Source organism: Penicillium canescens, assembly GCF_028828765.1.
Source record: "Penicillium canescens strain IBT 15451 chromosome Unknown utg000004l_segment0_segment0, whole genome shotgun sequence".
Lineage (NCBI taxonomy): Eukaryota > Fungi > Ascomycota > Eurotiomycetes > Eurotiales > Aspergillaceae > Penicillium > Penicillium canescens.
In genome coordinates, this window is record NW_026703966.1 from 5735252 (window position 1) to 5751301 (window position 16050).

Below are 16050 nucleotides of genomic sequence, written 5' to 3' on the forward strand. Positions count from 1 at the left end.
CCGACCCCGCCCCCCCCACCTCCCCCCAAAATAAATTTTCGTCTGCAATAACAATTCGAGAATGTCGACTGGAAGACAGCTTTCTGGTGGCAATTTCACTGCCACACGTCACTCCACATCCTACGACTACATTTCCCCATTAAAGCTGGATCTAGCCGGGAAACACGTTCTGATCACAGGAGCTGCTTGGGAGAATGGAGTCGGATATGCTACCGCCATAGCTTTTGCACGGGCAGGGGCGTCTGCAATAGCAGTGGCCGACCTACACGGCGTGTCAAGCAATCTCGTTGTGAAGTTGAAGTTGGCCGCAGCGCAAGCCGGTCGCCTAGAGCCCAAGGTGCTTAGCTGCACGGTTGACATTGCAAGGCAGGACAGCGTCCACGCAATGCATAACATCGTGTCACAGGACTTTGGCGAACGTCTGGATATTGTCGTGAACAACGCGGCTCACATGGAACCATACAAGCCAATCCTCGATTCAGACCCAGGTGTGTACTGGCGAACATGGGAAGTCAACGTTCAGGGTCTCTTTAATATGGCTCGCACGTTTCTCCCTATGCAACTCTCAACCCGTGCTAAGTCCGACGGTTTATGCACAATGATCAATGTGTCCTCCTCAGGTGCATTGAGCGCTCGACCTGTTAGCGGAAGTTATCGAAGTTCGAAGTTTGCGATACTGAGGTGGACTGAGTCTTTACAATTAGAATACGGCGACGAAGGGCTTCTGACATTTTGTGTCAATCCTGGAGCGATAAAGACGAAGATTACTGAGGGTGCGCCGGAAAAGGTTCGGGATGCGTTGCCCGATCGTCCGGACATAGCTGGCGATACAATTGCATGGTTGGCTGCTGAGCGCAGGGAATGGCTAGGTGGAAGATACGTGAGCTGTCCATGGGATATGGAGGAACTCATAGCAAAGAAAGACGAGATCATCGATCAGGATAAGCTTAAGATGAGGATGGTGTTTTGAGTCCACTGCTTATTGCTTCTATCTTTCCGTTGCCAGGTGTGCCCATCGGAAGCCACAGTTTCCAGTTGTTACAATACAGCGCCTGGCTTTAATTATAATACGACATGTACTTGTTGTAACTGCAGTACATATAAGTTGTGGTATTCAATTGCATTAACATGCTCTTAGGGGATGTCAGGCACAATCTAGCGTAAATTTGTCCGAAACCCCCGGAATAACCCCTTCTGATGTTTTAAGAATCATGTTGTGTCACCAGCCGCACTCTCATATCACAACATTTCCAATTAGGATCGCTTTGCTTGACATGGCGATACTGTATCCGTGCACAGCAGTTAAGCCTCGGTAAGACCACTGTAAAACCCCATGAGCAAAGGAAGTGCAGAGAGCGCCAGCGCCACCAGGAGCGGATTGGTAACAACTGCTCCAAAAGGCACAATGATACGACGTCCTTCTTGGTAGTGGGATACCAGATCGTATGAATACTGCAGGGTGCCAATAATATCATGACATACTAAAAGCATAATTAATGTCACTATATGGACTCATAGGTGGTGGGAGAGTCTATGACGCGTTGTTCACTTTGTGGCGTAGACTTCTTGTCCCCTTTCGATGAGCGATTAGGCCTGAAAGGACCAGGTCCGATAGGCAGAATATTAATACTTAGCCAATTAGGTTGGTCCGCGTGCTCTCCACATTACTTCCACGTGGTCAGGGGGTATGTACTGCAGATGTGGTTCCTCCCCAGTTATTATTTCTAAAAACGAGAGAATGTCTAGTATCGTCTTACCTGCGCTATGCCTCTCACAGTTACGCCATGATATCCAACCCGTATGTTGCGTGCCTCTCTGCACCCCAAGTTGTCTGAATTTGAGAAACACCCACTGATTGAATCAAATAACAGCAGCCAGGCTACCGCCATCAGCGCCATTGTTTTCATATCTATCGCGCTGTATAACTCATTGGAGTTGCTTATTCTCATTCTACTGAGCTTTAAGCGCTACAGAAGCCTTTATTTTTGGGCGCTTTTAACCTCCAACGTCCTCGGGGTGATACCGACCAGCATAGGGACCTTGTTGCAATTTTTCAACCTTGCTCCCATATCGTTGACCTTTACCCTTGCAATTATCGGATTCTACTTTATGGTCCCGGGTCAGTCTGTCGTCCTATACTCCCGACTACACCTGGTATCACAAAACTACAAATTGCTTCGCTTCATACGGTATCTGATTATAATTGACACAATCATCCTTCTTATCCTAACAACCATTCTAAATGCTGGTTGGGCTTTTATTAAGACGCCAGCATGGATACAGGGGTATAATGTCATAGAAAAGGTGCAATTGTCCTGGTTTTGTGCGCAAGAGACATTCATATCTACGATCTATATAAGGGAAACTGCGAAATTGATCCGGACAAGCCCAGAGGGAGACAAACGACGAATCAAGATATTGTATGAGCTAGTCGCCATAAACCTCGCCGCGATTATCATGGATATATCGCTACTTATCTTGGAATACGTTGGTCTCTACTTCACTCAAGTTATTTTGAAGGCTATGGTTTACAGTATCAAACTCAAGCTAGAGTTTGCTGTTTTGGGTATGCTAATCTCAATTGCTTCGCGTTCAGGTGATTCGGAACCGACATGCGGTCTCGAGACGGAAGGGACCACATTGAACGTTTCTCATGTCGTCTATTAAGTGAATACTAATATACTGTTGGATTATGTATGGAGACACCTAAGGCTACCTAGAGAGCAAATCCTCCATATAGTAACGGTCTTTGGCAAACATCTAGGAGAGATGTTGATTGCCATGACCCCCGAGCATGCATTAGAATTGCTCTGGAGGAGAGGAAAGGAAGTCACCAGCTCGGATGACTTTACCCAGTCGTATGGCCTTGAAGGTCTTCCAAGTTTCATGCCTCGTTCAAACACTGCTTCAAATCTATATGTTAACAATGACGTTCATATAGATGCTATAGAGTTCTAAACTAATACTGGGGCATCAAGATTCATTCCAAATTGTCATATTAGAGCTCGGCATTATCTACCATTTCCCATTGGTCTAGCAGTTGTTGGCAAGGCTTTCGCATAGGCCACGAATGCAACTCCATAGTTTGGTGTATAATCCCAAGCAATGCGTCCCTGTCCTCGGGTCGGGTGAAGTACCCACCATAAAGCGTGATAGAAATAACAGCATTCACCATTGCAGGCTGGCACCGCGGATGATGTAACGCGATTCCACAAATGCTTAGCACGATGGATCGGACTTGCGCCTCGGCTTTGCGATGAACGGCCCCTCTAGCATTTCTAGATATGTATATTTGGTTAGAGATAATATTTCACATTTGATGGAGGTTATGCTTACTCGAGATGGGGACTTTCCGCAATAAGGATCATCTCACTCAATTTCAAGTGTTGGATTGCCGTCACCTGGGAATCGTAACAATACCAAATCGTAGGGAATATTTCACCCTTAGCTCCATCTGGCTTTTGCTCAAGGAGTGGTTCCAATTCAGATCGGAACTCTTGACTCAGATGTTGATGTTGCATCTTTAACGGCTCTGATTAAAATGTTAGCCAAGTTAGTTCACATGGCTCCCACTTGTCCCGGGGGCTACTTACCCCATTCTTCAGCTTTCTTCATTCCCCAGCGCCATCGTGCTACCTGACTGGCGAACACTATCATGGTGTTGGCAACCGAAGTAGTTTGCCAGTGTTCAGCCCCGAGCCGGAATTGCGGGCATCGCTGTCTGGTGAACGCATAGTATACTTCCTGTCGAATCGCAATCCAGTGTGCCGCAGCGGCAAGGGAATGGTGGATCGGTGTCGAAATCATTGTGTCAATGATGGTTTGAGTGATAGCCAAAAAGTTGACTCGATCGTTGGCATGGGACTTCTCATCACTTTCCTCGGTTTCCTCTTCCATCTCTTCATACTGACGCAGTATTACAGTGGCGGCCATTATGTTCTCCTGGTGTCGCGGATCTTGGATTTCTGGGAATTGAATCAGTTCCGGGATACATTTCAGCATGTATTCAAGTGAAGTAGTGTGTTTCAAATTGGGAAGAGCCTGCCCACGATACACGATGCCACGAGGAGTCATATACTGAGGCAAACGAGAGAGATGACGGGAGGATACTGCAAAGACAGCATTTTTCAGAGCTAGGCACTGCGCAGCCCGACGAGGAACTACCAGTTGAAATTGTCTACGGTCATCGCAGTGGTCAAACTAGAAGATGTTATCTTCAATCGCATCCAGGGTTCAAGAAGGGAGGGTCCAACATACCCAAGGAGACAGCTCCTCGATGAAGTAGCGGAGCAAGCAAGACTCTTGAACATCGGCTGCCACATGCCCAAGGTTTCCATTGGAAGAAGGGGATTGACGGCAGAACTCAGAAAGGTCTCTGTGGATTGTTATATGAGTTCTGTTACGGGCATCTTGATCGTCCAGATGAAATCTTGAGTTTGGTGAAAATTGCGTGTTGAAAAATCCATCGCGGCTCTGCAATATTGTCGGGGAGTTTGAGACGTTGGCTGAGGAGTGGGGAGAGACACCTGTCAGTTGAGTGTCCTCTTTCCCGGATCGAAATTCTCCGGAGGCTTCAATTTGCGCATAGTTTTCAGGCCTGCCGTAGTCAAAGTTTTGATGATTCGGAGAATGGATATCGTGTCTATCACTGGAAGTCTGGCCCAGGCCAGGCAGTGGTGCCTCGGGCTGTGGCGATGACCCTGAGACTGCCGTACTAGGTCGACGTTTAGACAGTGTAGATGAACGAGCTGACGATCTCCAGTTTTTAGGCCTGCTATTCACCCATGTCTGGTCTTGTTTGAAACTAGCATCCAGGTTTGCCGTGGAGCCATGCCGAAAGACAGGTTGGCGTCGCGCCGGTCTGCAATCAAGGCCTTTGGCCTCACATCGCCTGCAAATTGGCTTCCTCCTGTCGCCTATTAAAGTCAGTGATGTTCAGCACGGTGGAATACGCCCGGCGGGGGTTCATTGATGGATTTTTCGCGTTGTAGGATCGACGTACACTTTTGATGCCTCTCTAATGAGAGAATTAGCTAAGATTGCGGAGGTCAACGGAGGTGCACTTACCGCGACAACTCGAACAAGGTACACCTGACGTGGCAGTTGACATATTTCATGCAGAGAACAGACGTTGTGAAGTTGAAGAGACACGGCGGCTCCTACCAGAAAGGGGTTACCCCGCATCCCCACGAATTGCCACATCGGGAAGAAATGCGAGAGTCCATCTTGACTTCAACGCGATACTGAGCAAATGGCCATTGAATATGCGAGAACCCTCGATATTTTGAGAGAATTAAGTTGATGTTCTCACATTAACTGTCAAATAACATAACATATATTTTGACAATTGCCTCGACAAACTCGTTGGCTTCCAGGGCAAATGCATCCTCGAATCTCTGCCAGTACTCGGGCTGCTTATACCAAATGATAAAATGCTTACCATTCTCCCGAGACCAACAACGGCGATGTTGAGTGGTTCCATTGTAAAGAGGTTGTGATGATAAAATAAATCAATGGTAAACTCCGAAGATTTCGTGTGTGAAGATAAGAGTATGTACATAGTCCACCGCGAGTCCATCGCGAGTCCATCGCCTACTCTTACCTAATCAGGTAATATCTCAGCGAGACCCTTCAATCGACTTGGGACTTGGAGATCAACATCACGACTCTCATATTCCTGCATGAGACCTTTTAGGAAGATAATTGGCTATGGGGCGACAAAAGTTAGGAAGTCTAGCGACATGTCGCTGAAAAAGCTGGCCCCCAGAACGCGCTCTGGATGAATGTTTTCGGTAATATTGCAGTAAGCTTGGAAGTCTCCTGCCCCATTCAACTTTTTGCGGATAATCGAAGCATATTCAGATAGGGGACAGCTGCTTCCGGGTCCACTGCGGCAGCTCGCGATGGGGTAAACGGCATCGTTGAAGAGGATTCGAATGTATGTCTCATTGGAGGAGCTTTTGGATTCTGGCTCACAATCCATGACTTCAAAGGCAACCGTTCCACGCATAGTAATAAAATTCGCCACATTGTAAAGATGATTAGCTGGTATATGGTCATCAGGAAGCAGTCCCTCCGAGTCAAAGATTCCCATGGCAGCGGTCATTTCAGCAATTTGATTATCATTCAGGAAGGCCATGATAAGATTTGGGACCTTGAAATTGGTGCCATCTCTACCGATACCTATTTGCCCTGGGCCCTTTTCAAGTAGTGAAATCAGGCTTTCGAGGAAGGGAAGAAAGAGGACTTTGGCTGGTCCGATTGAGCCGGGCCCGACGCTGTAGAAATAGTTCAAGTCCTGAGAGTAGGCATATTTACGAAGCTCATTCTCCGTAAACACACCACACCAAGGACTCAGTTGCCCTGTGATTTGGCTCTCGTATGCGCACATATAGGGGAAGAAGAGGACTTCCGTTTCATCAAAAGTGAGGTTTCCGCTTAATTGCGAATTGATACGCCTGACAGTCTTTGGGACCCAGGTAGCGTCCCCTGTAAAACGTAAGCTGCTGTTCCCGAAGTTTTGTCGTAAGTAGAGCAGCCTAAGGCATCCTTTCCTAATACTCGAAAAAAAAAGAAGGATGGAAGGCTCAGATCACTGACAATTTGTTACATTGTTTCCTCCGCTGATCGTGGAACCAAATGCAGGACATGAGTCTGAAGGGCCAAGCGAGTTTCCAATCGCACTATTGGAGCCTGTGGAATTCACGCTCACAACAGTCCCATATGTGTCGGCATACTCGTAGAGGTATCCCCGGATGAAGGCTCTCGCAGTTTGAATAACCCGCGAGCTGTTGATCGGAGACTTGTATTGGTTTGCCCAAACATAGAATGGACTGCCGTCTTGATAAAAGTGCGGATCTATTACAGGTCAGTACACCAATAACTCCAGACGGATTGATGCAGATAGAGCTAACACTTGGCCCGTAGTTGATAGCCGAGATCGCTTGCCTAGTACTTGACGTTAACAACCGCATCTATGATCAAGCGCAAATATCGCATCATACCTCTTTCCAGCCTGTCATTGACTCCTGTGCTAGCTGTAGGCTAGGATTGGTCAGTACCGGCTTCCATTCGGATATGAACTCCAATGAGCCGCGTGCTTTGAACTGGGTCTGATTCATCGCAAGTTGAATCTAGTTTCATGATAAGATCAAGTCTTTCCAGTGATTACCAAACCGCTCCACCAACCTTGTCATGAATTGCAACCCAGGCGTTATATGAGCCAGTGTCGGGATATCTGAAGATAACCTTGGTTAGACCGAATCAATTGATCAATAGTAAGCTACTCGCCTACTGCCATGCCGGACGATGTAAGCAGCTTGTCGGACAGAGCACCGATCTGGTACCTCATTCTTGATGCCATGAACGTTAGGTCCTAAATCAAATCAACAACTTGTAATTGATCCAAATTTAAGGCATCCTGACCAGCAAAGTAAGGGCTATTTCCCCCTGCGTATTGTAGAGGATTGTTGGATGTCTCGCTTGACGGGAACAAGATGTCGTTGGCCGGAGCTAAGAGTTCCGATCGGACTATTGTTATAAGGCCAACGAGGAGCAAAAAGAATGGAGTCTTCATGATGGTCTTAATTCTCACATTTATATTCAACTGTGACGTGATACAACAACATTTATAGTTCCGAGTGTTTGAACGTCCTTACTTGAGACACGCTTTCATGGCACCGCTCAATATTAACTAGTCTTGGCTGTCACCAATTAGCCTAATACGTGCAGGCCTATCGTAGGTCCACGTGGTGGTGTTGAAGCCACTTGTGTGCATAAGCGAGATTATCATCATATTTTGTTCTTCCTTTATCAGCCTTTAATCAATTTAGAGTCCGAATGATGTGAGGAGCAACTTGCGCCACGGACCGTCATTGGTTCATGACCGTGATATACACCCTATCAGGGGCTTTGTTTGCAACACAATGTTGAGCTAATCGAACATCGGAGTATTGCCTAAGTAGGATAGATAACCCTTGCGAGGGAGGTCCGCTGTATAAATGATTTCTTGTCAATAATTGGTCATTTGGCCACGGTGAAAACATCCATGTTAGGACATGGTCATAGGTGTCCTAGTAAGCGAGAGCGATAATTGAGGGAGCAAGTAGGATTCTTCAGAGATATGGTCATTTACATGTCTCATCAGCGACCGACAATATGAGTCTGGGAGGCGACTGGTAAAGGTCTCTAAGAACCGTCGAACTTGAACGCTTGGACCACCTGGAGAATCTAGTTTGACTACATGCGCAAGTACAATTAGATGTACAAGAATGAATAATTTCATAAAGCATGTCTTTTGTGAGCTATGCATATGTTCATAAAGAAAACAGACAGTGTAACTGGCTTCACATAGTGGCGTCTATCGTGGTGGAAGACTGCGTCAAACCAAAGGCGTATTAGCGTCACTGGTTTGCGGTCGCGATGTTTGCTCCCCTGTAGACATCCGATCCGCTGTGAGTTGCGAGGCCACTGAAGGAGTGTGGCTGTGATAATTGGACACCGAAGGTACACTCCGTGTTGATGGGAAGTAACTTGTCTGTGGCTTATTGGTGAACATCATCGAGGACCGAACACTGTTGACTTCAGGAGTGGATATCCCTTTAGAGGCTGCAGGGGGGATTGCTGAGTATGAAGCGTTGGATTCCAACAGCTCTCGCGCTGCGATGCGTCGCGCCTTCGCCCTATCACGAGCACAGTGAACGATGCTGATGCCCAAAAATAGCGAGATGAGACAACAGCCGAATACGATTGCTGTAATGTTTCCCCTGTGATTCCACGCTTTCACCGCGGCACTGGTGGTGCTAGTTGCAGTTGCAGTGCTAGTTGTTGTTGTAGATGTGCTGGTCGTCGAGCTGCTAGATGTCCAGGTGCTCGAAGTAGTCGAACTCGTAGAAGAGGTGATTGATGAAGTGGTAGTTGAGGATGTAGTTGTTGAAGAGGACGTAGAAGTGGATGTTGACTCGCTTGTGGTGGTGGTAGTTGTGTCTGACGTGCTTGTGGTCGACGTTGTACTCTCCGTGGTGGATGTAGATGAGTCGGTCGTTTCGGTAGTGGCTCTGGCCAAGAGAATTTCACCATATTCGCGTTTCTCATGAAGTCTGGCGGTCTCGCCTGCCTCTGGCATCGGCGTTGGGTTCAGAGTGGTTGTAGTTTTAGCCGGAATCCATTCTGTGTTTGCGGCGGCATGAGGGTGGCCGAGTACCTGGGCGCACTGTACCGCTAATAAGGCGACTACTAAGCCGCGCATGACTGCTCGACTAAGGTGGTAAATGATGCAGAGCAGTGAAAAGCCTTGATGCAATTTGTACGGGGGTCAACATGCTTTAAGACTTATCCACCACACGCTACTTCGGACGTCGGGATACGTATACCCTCCACCCTTTAACAGGTTTGGCCCGTTTTTCAGGTCTATGATTGCGTTTGATGGCCATGCCGCGCCACATCGACTCATGGTTTAGTGGCATATTTTTGCACAAGCGTAGTGGAATCAGCCACTTTAGAGGCGGTGGAGTTCGAACTTGAAGGGCACACGCATATGCCGCGTGGCACAGTCCCCACAAGGCTGATATGAATCTTCGCTTTCACAACTTCTAGAGGCATTCAACTTGACCTTTAATGTCGAATTATATTAAAGCGCTTTGTGCAGCAATTCCGTATCACTGTCACTGGCAAAGATAGAAGCCTGTGAGTCAATTAGGATCGAAAAGTTCTTTTCCCGCTAACAAGCACTATTAACCACTGCCAAGCACTAACTAGCCCAGATGCAGAAATTCTGCTAAAGTCATAACCGGTGTCCTGGTTCTATTTATATTTCTACTTCAACGCGGTATCTTAGAGGCTGAGAATAAGGATTCTGTGGCTCTAGGGATAAAAATATCAAGATCAGACCAAATAATTAAACAAAGCCATATTTTTTAAAAATTAATAATAATAGTAATAATAATAATCGAGGGTTTAGGCATTCGTACGATCGGGCAACAACAGCTGATCTGTTCCCCACACATATCAATATAGCAGGGAAGCTATGCTGGCGTTATCTAATATACTGTATTTATTACGGGGCGTTTTCAAGGTTCAATGACGCCTTTACTCTCGCTTCTAGCATCAACAGTAGCGCAGGATGTGCATGGGATCCAAATCTTTGTGCCCAGCGATATTTGAGTGAGTGAGGGCTTACTGAGTGCTTCATGCTTGTCGATTAGCGCAGTCTAGGAATGTAGCAACGCCACAAATAGTCATCTGGACAGAGATAACCTATCACACAAGTATCTTTTCTGGCCTGATGATCTACGTGCTTTTTTTATTACTTGATTTTATCATATAATTACCTTTGCTTTTACGCTGCTCATGATCGCTGACTGTTAGCAGCAAGTAGCACCAAACGGCCTAGAGTTACTTCACACATAGCAGTTTAGCGGATACGCTAGCTCAATGTCTCATCACGACGAAGCAAGATAATGTCGCTTTGAAGTCAGCATAATGACACGGTGATATTTTCTTGAATAGAAAATCACACCCAGACTGTCACTAGTCAACACTCGGGGGGAAGGCTCGCACGCTCTGACTCCTTCTACCGAATGAATTACCCGGTGTCAAAGAGGAAAGGTTATTCGGATGTCACTATTATGTGCCTCTTTCGGGGACAGCTTCTGCTCATCCTGCTCGACAGGCAGCATCGTAAAGGTATACTCAGTTTGAAATAGCAGCAAACATCTTGATTTAAAGTGAGTCCCCCCCCTTTTTTTTTTTTTTATGTTGCACATATAGGAAGCGAGACCGCGAGGTAATGAGAAATGCTAAGATGAAAGTCAATCATTTCAAACAAAGTGACGGGGAATAAGTGAAGCCACGTTCACAATTCCATGGTATTCAACAATCTATATTGCCAGGGCTACAGAAGCATTCGACTTCGATAATTATTCCTTGTTCATCCAAATCACCGCCAACGGTAGGAATTATAGCTCGTGGGTTACATTCGGGAGGTTAGTTGATTTCCTGGTGATTAGATAACTTTGGGGTGTTACTGGTCTACATCCTATGATTGTAGTACAATTACCCTCATTGGATACCCTTTAGGGCTCTACGCACATGACATCAAGTAGAAAAGTGCTAAGGCAGCATTCTCACTGGGTAAATAATCGGATGGGGTTTCATCAACAACTTCCCTGGCAGGGAAGAGAGCGCGTGTCCCTCAGATTTGGCGTCCGAATGACCGATAATTAAAGCATCTGACACAGCCTACAGGGCGAGGGTTTGTTGTTCCTGTACATTCGGCAGATAACTCCCAGATATGCCAATCACCCATTCTTAGAAATACTCAAGGATCACCACTGATATAGTTTCACAGATTCAATGACCTCAATCTCAATCACTAGAATCGATTCGTGTGCAGATTCTTGTAGCGACCACACACTCATTGGAAGAAGGCCAGCCGTGAGCTATTATACGGTCCCAATACCAGCAAAGTCAAAGCTAAGAAGCTTTGAACGTGAGCGCTAAAATTGAGCTTCTCTTGTCAATGGAGGGATGTGTTGAAGGATTTTAGGCTGACCCATGCATAGATACATCCATTTAATCCAGAAAGAGACTGCTGTTGCGCAATTTCCAAGCATGAAGACTAGAAGTAGTTTTCTACTAGCTCTGTTGGCTGTCCTATGCATGTTAGCAGATGCCCTATCTATTTTCGAAAATGGCACCCGTGTTGACAAACGACAATCAACAGACCGGCTGGTGTTTGCCCACTTCATGGTGAGACTCCCACTTAGTGCGATTTGGCATCCAGTTAATTGGTCATATAGATCGGAATTACTAGTGATAGGCATAGTTCGTCTGACTATGACGATGATATGAAGCGTGCCAAATCCCTAGGAATTGATGCATTTGCGCTCAATATCGGCGTTGACCCATATACTGACCAACAACTCCAACTGGCATACGATTCCGCTGCCAACAATGACATGAAGGTTTTCATATCGTTCGATTTCAACTGGTGGAATATCGGGCAGGCTACGGCAATCGGCAAGAAAATTGCCCAATACGGCAGTAGGCCCGCGCAACTCATCGTCGATAACAAGATATTTGTCTCTTCCTTTGCGGGTGACGGACTCAATGTAGCAGCATTGCGAGCGGCAGTGGGTAGACCGATTTTCTTCGCGCCAAACTTCCATCCATCATATGGAACCGACATTTCCCCAGTTGATGGCCTCTTGAACTGGATGGCATGGCCAAATAATGGAAACAACAAAGCTCCAAGTGCTGGAAAAAGCGTTTCCGTCGCCGATGGAGACCATGTCTATGTCAATGCACTTGCTGGAAAAGCCTATGTCGCCCGTTAGTATATTGATGCCTATACTAACTTCCTTAGGATTCTTGATAACGATAATATAGCCGTCTCACCGTGGTTCTTTACTCATTTTGGACCTGAGGTTTCTTACAGTAAGAATTGGAACTTCCCATCTGATCTCTTGTGGTTTAATCGATGGAATGAAATTCTTGCCTTGAAGCCGCGCTTCATTGAGATTGTGACATGGAATGACTACGGAGAATGTCATTATATCGGACCTTTGAAGTCCCCCCACACCGATGACGGCGCGTCCAAATGGGTGAACGACATGTGAGATCCTGATGATATCCAATTCATTCGCATACAGATGGCTGACTGTTCTAGGCCCCACGATGGATGGTTAGATATCTCAAAACCATTCATTGCTGCGTTTAAAGCGGGCGAGTCTTCTCCCGACAGTCATATCTCTTCAGATGAGCTGGTTTACTGGTATCGACCGGCGCCTCGAGGTGTTGATTGTGACGCAACAGATACATGCATGGTTTCAGCAAATAATGGTAGTGGAAACTATTTCATGGGACGACCCGATGGATGGCAATCCATGCATGATTCCGTCTTTGTGGTCTCATTGCTCACGGCTCCAGCCACGGTCCAGGTCAATAGTGGGGGAAGTGTCTATAACTATGACGCACCAGCTGGCGCAAGTGCTGAAGAAATTCCAATGGGGATTGGCTCACAAAGCTTCGCGGTAATTCGCTATGGACAGACAATCCTTTCTGGCACAAGTCTAAAACAGATCATCAATGGTTGTGTCTGTGGTCTGTATAACTTCAACGCCTATGGTATGTGCAGAAGTACCTATTTTCTCATGATTCTACTGCTAATACGCAATATTTAGTTGGAACCCTTCCGCCAGGTTTCAGTGATCCTCTCCAGGCAGATGGACTTGCTGCATTTGAGCAGGGCTTGCGTGTTCACACTTGCCAACCCACTCCTTCTCTGGGCACTGTTCCTCCTGGCCCTCCCAGTTCCACTACAAGCAGTAGTATGCCAACTACCTCGCCCAAAATTCCACCCACTGTACCACCCACTACTCCGCCTTCGTCCCCGCCTACTAGCTCGCCCAGTCCCCCTGCCGGAGGTGGAGGTGGAGGGGGAGGAAGTGTTTGCGTCGCTGGATCTGGATCTGAGAACTATATCGGGCTGTGCACTTTTTGCTGCAATTTTGGGTATTGCCCGCCGGGGCCATGCCTCTGTAATGCGTACGGCGATCCAGTCCCTACTCCGCCCACAACCGGAGCGCATGGAATGCCACTTGTTGGCGAGGATGATTCCTATTTGGGGCTGTGTAGTTTCGCGTGCAATCATGGGTACTGTCCTCCTACTGCGTGTAGGGAGGTGTAAAATGGGATTGTTGCTCGTTTGTGATACGCTATTTTTTTCCATCGCCACACGCAAACCCGATGCCAGTAGGAGAACTCCTCCCAATTCAATCTGAGATTCAGGAGAATCAACATTCCATCAGTGTTTTGACAGATATCGCTACTTGTCAGCTTCAAAAATGACCTTTTGACTTCGCATTTCATTGAAATCGTCGTATCTGGTGTCGTGTTAATCAAATGATATCAAGTAAACGAGATAACTTACGCTTGAACAGCCTGAGACAGAGGTCGAATATCATGAGTCATGAAACTAGAGGTTGTAAGTCTTCACATCGTTTTCGGAAGACGAATTGAGCATACTTTAGAACATCCTGCTTCTTCGCCAACAATTGCATAGCCGGTGCAAAAATGCCTATCGCTCGTCAGTACCCGTCAAGATAGGATTTCGGTCTACCTACTCCGGACCGGGCAACGACCCATTTGCAAGCGCAGATTCTTCCCATAGGCTTCATTTCCAGTCCACGGGATTTCTTGGTTGTGGACACCAACACTGGAGAGGTGTCCCCATGGTCGTAGCATCTCGAACCCCATGCGCAACGCACTACTATGTCCAACCACTTCAATGACTACGTCTGCGCCTCGGTCTTCGGTAAGATCCTTGACTCGTTGTCTTAGGCCCGCTTCATCCTCTTGAAAGTTCCAGGGCTCTGCGCCTAGACCTTTGGCAACTTCTAGTCGCGCTGGGACGCTATCAATAGCAAGTAGATGCTTCGGCTTATAATCTAAAGCACTGGCAATAGCACACAACCCCACTGGGCCACAGCCGAATAGAAGAACCGTACTTTGTTGAATCTCCTCGGGGTCCAAGTCTCGAAAGGCGTTAGAAGCCGCAAAATAGCCAGTAGGGAAGATGTCCGCCATTAGGACCAGTTTCTTTTCATCAATCTCAGGCGGAGCGTGAAATAAAGTAGAATCGGCTAACGGCACGCGAACATATTCAGCTTGTCCGCCATCGAGTACCGCTGAGCCATATAGCTGGCTGTGGGCACATCGAGAAGAGAAGCCTCGTTTGCAGTAAAAACAGCTCCCACAGCTCACGGTGAATGGCGAGACCACTCGGTCGCCAAGCTTGAAGGACTGTACGTCAGGTCCGACTGAGCTTACCTATACCAAGGAATGTTAGCCCTGCTGTGTTTTAAAGACATGGGGCAATCACTTCTCCTGTGAACTCATGGCCCATTATGAATCCATTTGCAGAGGGCTGGTGTCCACGGAATACGTGCAGCTCGCTAACACTTGTCATGAGCCGTCTCTCTGTGGAATGTGTCACATTGCTCACCTGCCACAGAGGGCTGTGTATCTGACTTTCAGTATCACATCTGTCGAGGCCTGGATCTCAGGCTTCGGCCTCTGTTCCAGCGCGACTTGCAGGGGACCTTTGAAAACCACTGCTTGCATGATTAGTATGTAATAACGGAATTATTCAGTATGTTCGTTGCAGCTGCGTTAAGTGTTTGTTTGCGGGTGAGGGGGCCGCTGAGGGGCTCCGGAGGTCTTGGGCCTCGGCAATACTCGGATATTGAAAGGTACGGAATCAGATTATCTTGGACACTTTTGGACACTTTCGGATACTTTGGATATGCACCAGGGATCACTCTGATTTCAACAATAGGGACTATTTCCATTGTATTGAGAGCTTCCTAAGGCTTAATATGCTTAGTATCACCGAGGTATTCGTCAACAGCCCCGATTTTCTTGCTTTGCTCGATATTTCTACCATAGATGTCGGATACACCTATCTTAGAGAAGATTCTATTGTTAGAGTTAGCAATTGTGATAGACTTTATTTCCAGGATGGCAATGCGATGCAGGCGAAGACTAGGTCACCCTCTGGTGAGGCCTTGTTGAGTGCTTCTTGGTAGCAGAATGGGCCAGCCCAGTCTTGATAGCAAGAGTATATACTTAGGCTTACCAGGACCATATATGAATTCCTCGGCCATGTCCCGTGAACAAGGGACTCGGGGATGAGGTTATAGAAGTGACGGATCAATGTAATACCGCTTCCGGGCTGGCACGCACCAAGGCAGTAAGCCTCCAAGGCCAAGAGGCCTCATTTTCAGCCTTTTTCCTCTACAGGTCACTTTAGCATCCCTTTGTAAAATTTGCGGGACTCAACATTGAGTCGGCTTAGTTCCTTGATAGAAAGCATCAATTGGAAGAAAGAATAAACCTTAGTTAGGCGGAGTACATATTAACACCAAGCTCTTTGATATATATAATGTATGCTGGGTTATTCCTTTTTTGCTGGTAGTATCACTTGCCCTCATCTTGCTAACTTGACGTTATTCTCTGACTACCTTAGAAATGAACAACTGGCCTGGTCGC

General features: G+C 46.9%; 6 protein-coding genes across 6 annotated transcripts; 2 read left to right on the top strand and 4 right to left on the bottom strand.

Moving 5' to 3' along the window:
• Positions 1–61: 61 nt before the first annotated feature.
• Positions 62–970, top strand: N7446_007496 (SDR family NAD(P)-dependent oxidoreductase; the record flags this gene model as incomplete). Its single annotated transcript, XM_058516241.1, has 1 exon — positions 62–970. One exon carries the CDS (start codon positions 62–64, stop codon positions 968–970), a length of 909 nt encoding a protein of 302 aa, XP_058373419.1.
• Positions 971–2998: 2028 nt separating this feature from the next.
• N7446_007497 (uncharacterized protein) lies at positions 2999–5202 on the bottom strand (the record flags this gene model as incomplete). Its single annotated transcript, XM_058516242.1, has 6 exons — positions 2999–3278; positions 3337–3532; positions 3594–4200; positions 4258–4714; positions 4783–4916; positions 5068–5202. The coding sequence occupies 6 exons, from the start codon at positions 5200–5202 to the stop codon at positions 2999–3001; spliced, it is 1809 nt and encodes a 602-aa protein (XP_058373420.1).
• A 505-nt stretch (positions 5203–5707) lies between these two features.
• Positions 5708–7576, bottom strand: N7446_007498 (uncharacterized protein; the record flags this gene model as incomplete). The annotated part of the gene is given in 7 exon segments (XM_058516243.1): positions 5708–6489; positions 6601–6858; positions 6915–6948; positions 7005–7133; positions 7189–7248; positions 7295–7375; positions 7391–7576. The coding sequence occupies 7 exon segments, from the start codon at positions 7574–7576 to the stop codon at positions 5708–5710; spliced, it is 1530 nt and encodes a 509-aa protein (XP_058373421.1).
• An 804-nt stretch (positions 7577–8380) lies between these two features.
• N7446_007499 (uncharacterized protein) lies at positions 8381–9247 on the bottom strand (the record flags this gene model as incomplete). Its single annotated transcript, XM_058516244.1, has 1 exon — positions 8381–9247. One exon carries the CDS (start codon positions 9245–9247, stop codon positions 8381–8383), a length of 867 nt encoding a protein of 288 aa, XP_058373422.1.
• Positions 9248–11610: 2363 nt separating this feature from the next.
• On the top strand, positions 11611–13687 carry N7446_007500 (glycoside hydrolase family 71 protein; the record flags this gene model as incomplete). The annotated part of the gene is made up of 5 exons (XM_058516245.1): positions 11611–11748; positions 11799–12330; positions 12388–12613; positions 12668–13125; positions 13182–13687. The coding sequence occupies 5 exons, from the start codon at positions 11611–11613 to the stop codon at positions 13685–13687; spliced, it is 1860 nt and encodes a 619-aa protein (XP_058373423.1).
• Positions 13688–13825: 138 nt separating this feature from the next.
• On the bottom strand, positions 13826–15123 carry N7446_007501 (alcohol dehydrogenase family protein; the record flags this gene model as incomplete). The annotated part of the gene is made up of 6 exons (XM_058516246.1): positions 13826–13883; positions 13931–13975; positions 14026–14077; positions 14124–14829; positions 14882–14954; positions 15005–15123. The coding sequence occupies 6 exons, from the start codon at positions 15121–15123 to the stop codon at positions 13826–13828; spliced, it is 1053 nt and encodes a 350-aa protein (XP_058373424.1).
• Between the last annotated feature and the right edge of the window lie 927 nt (positions 15124–16050).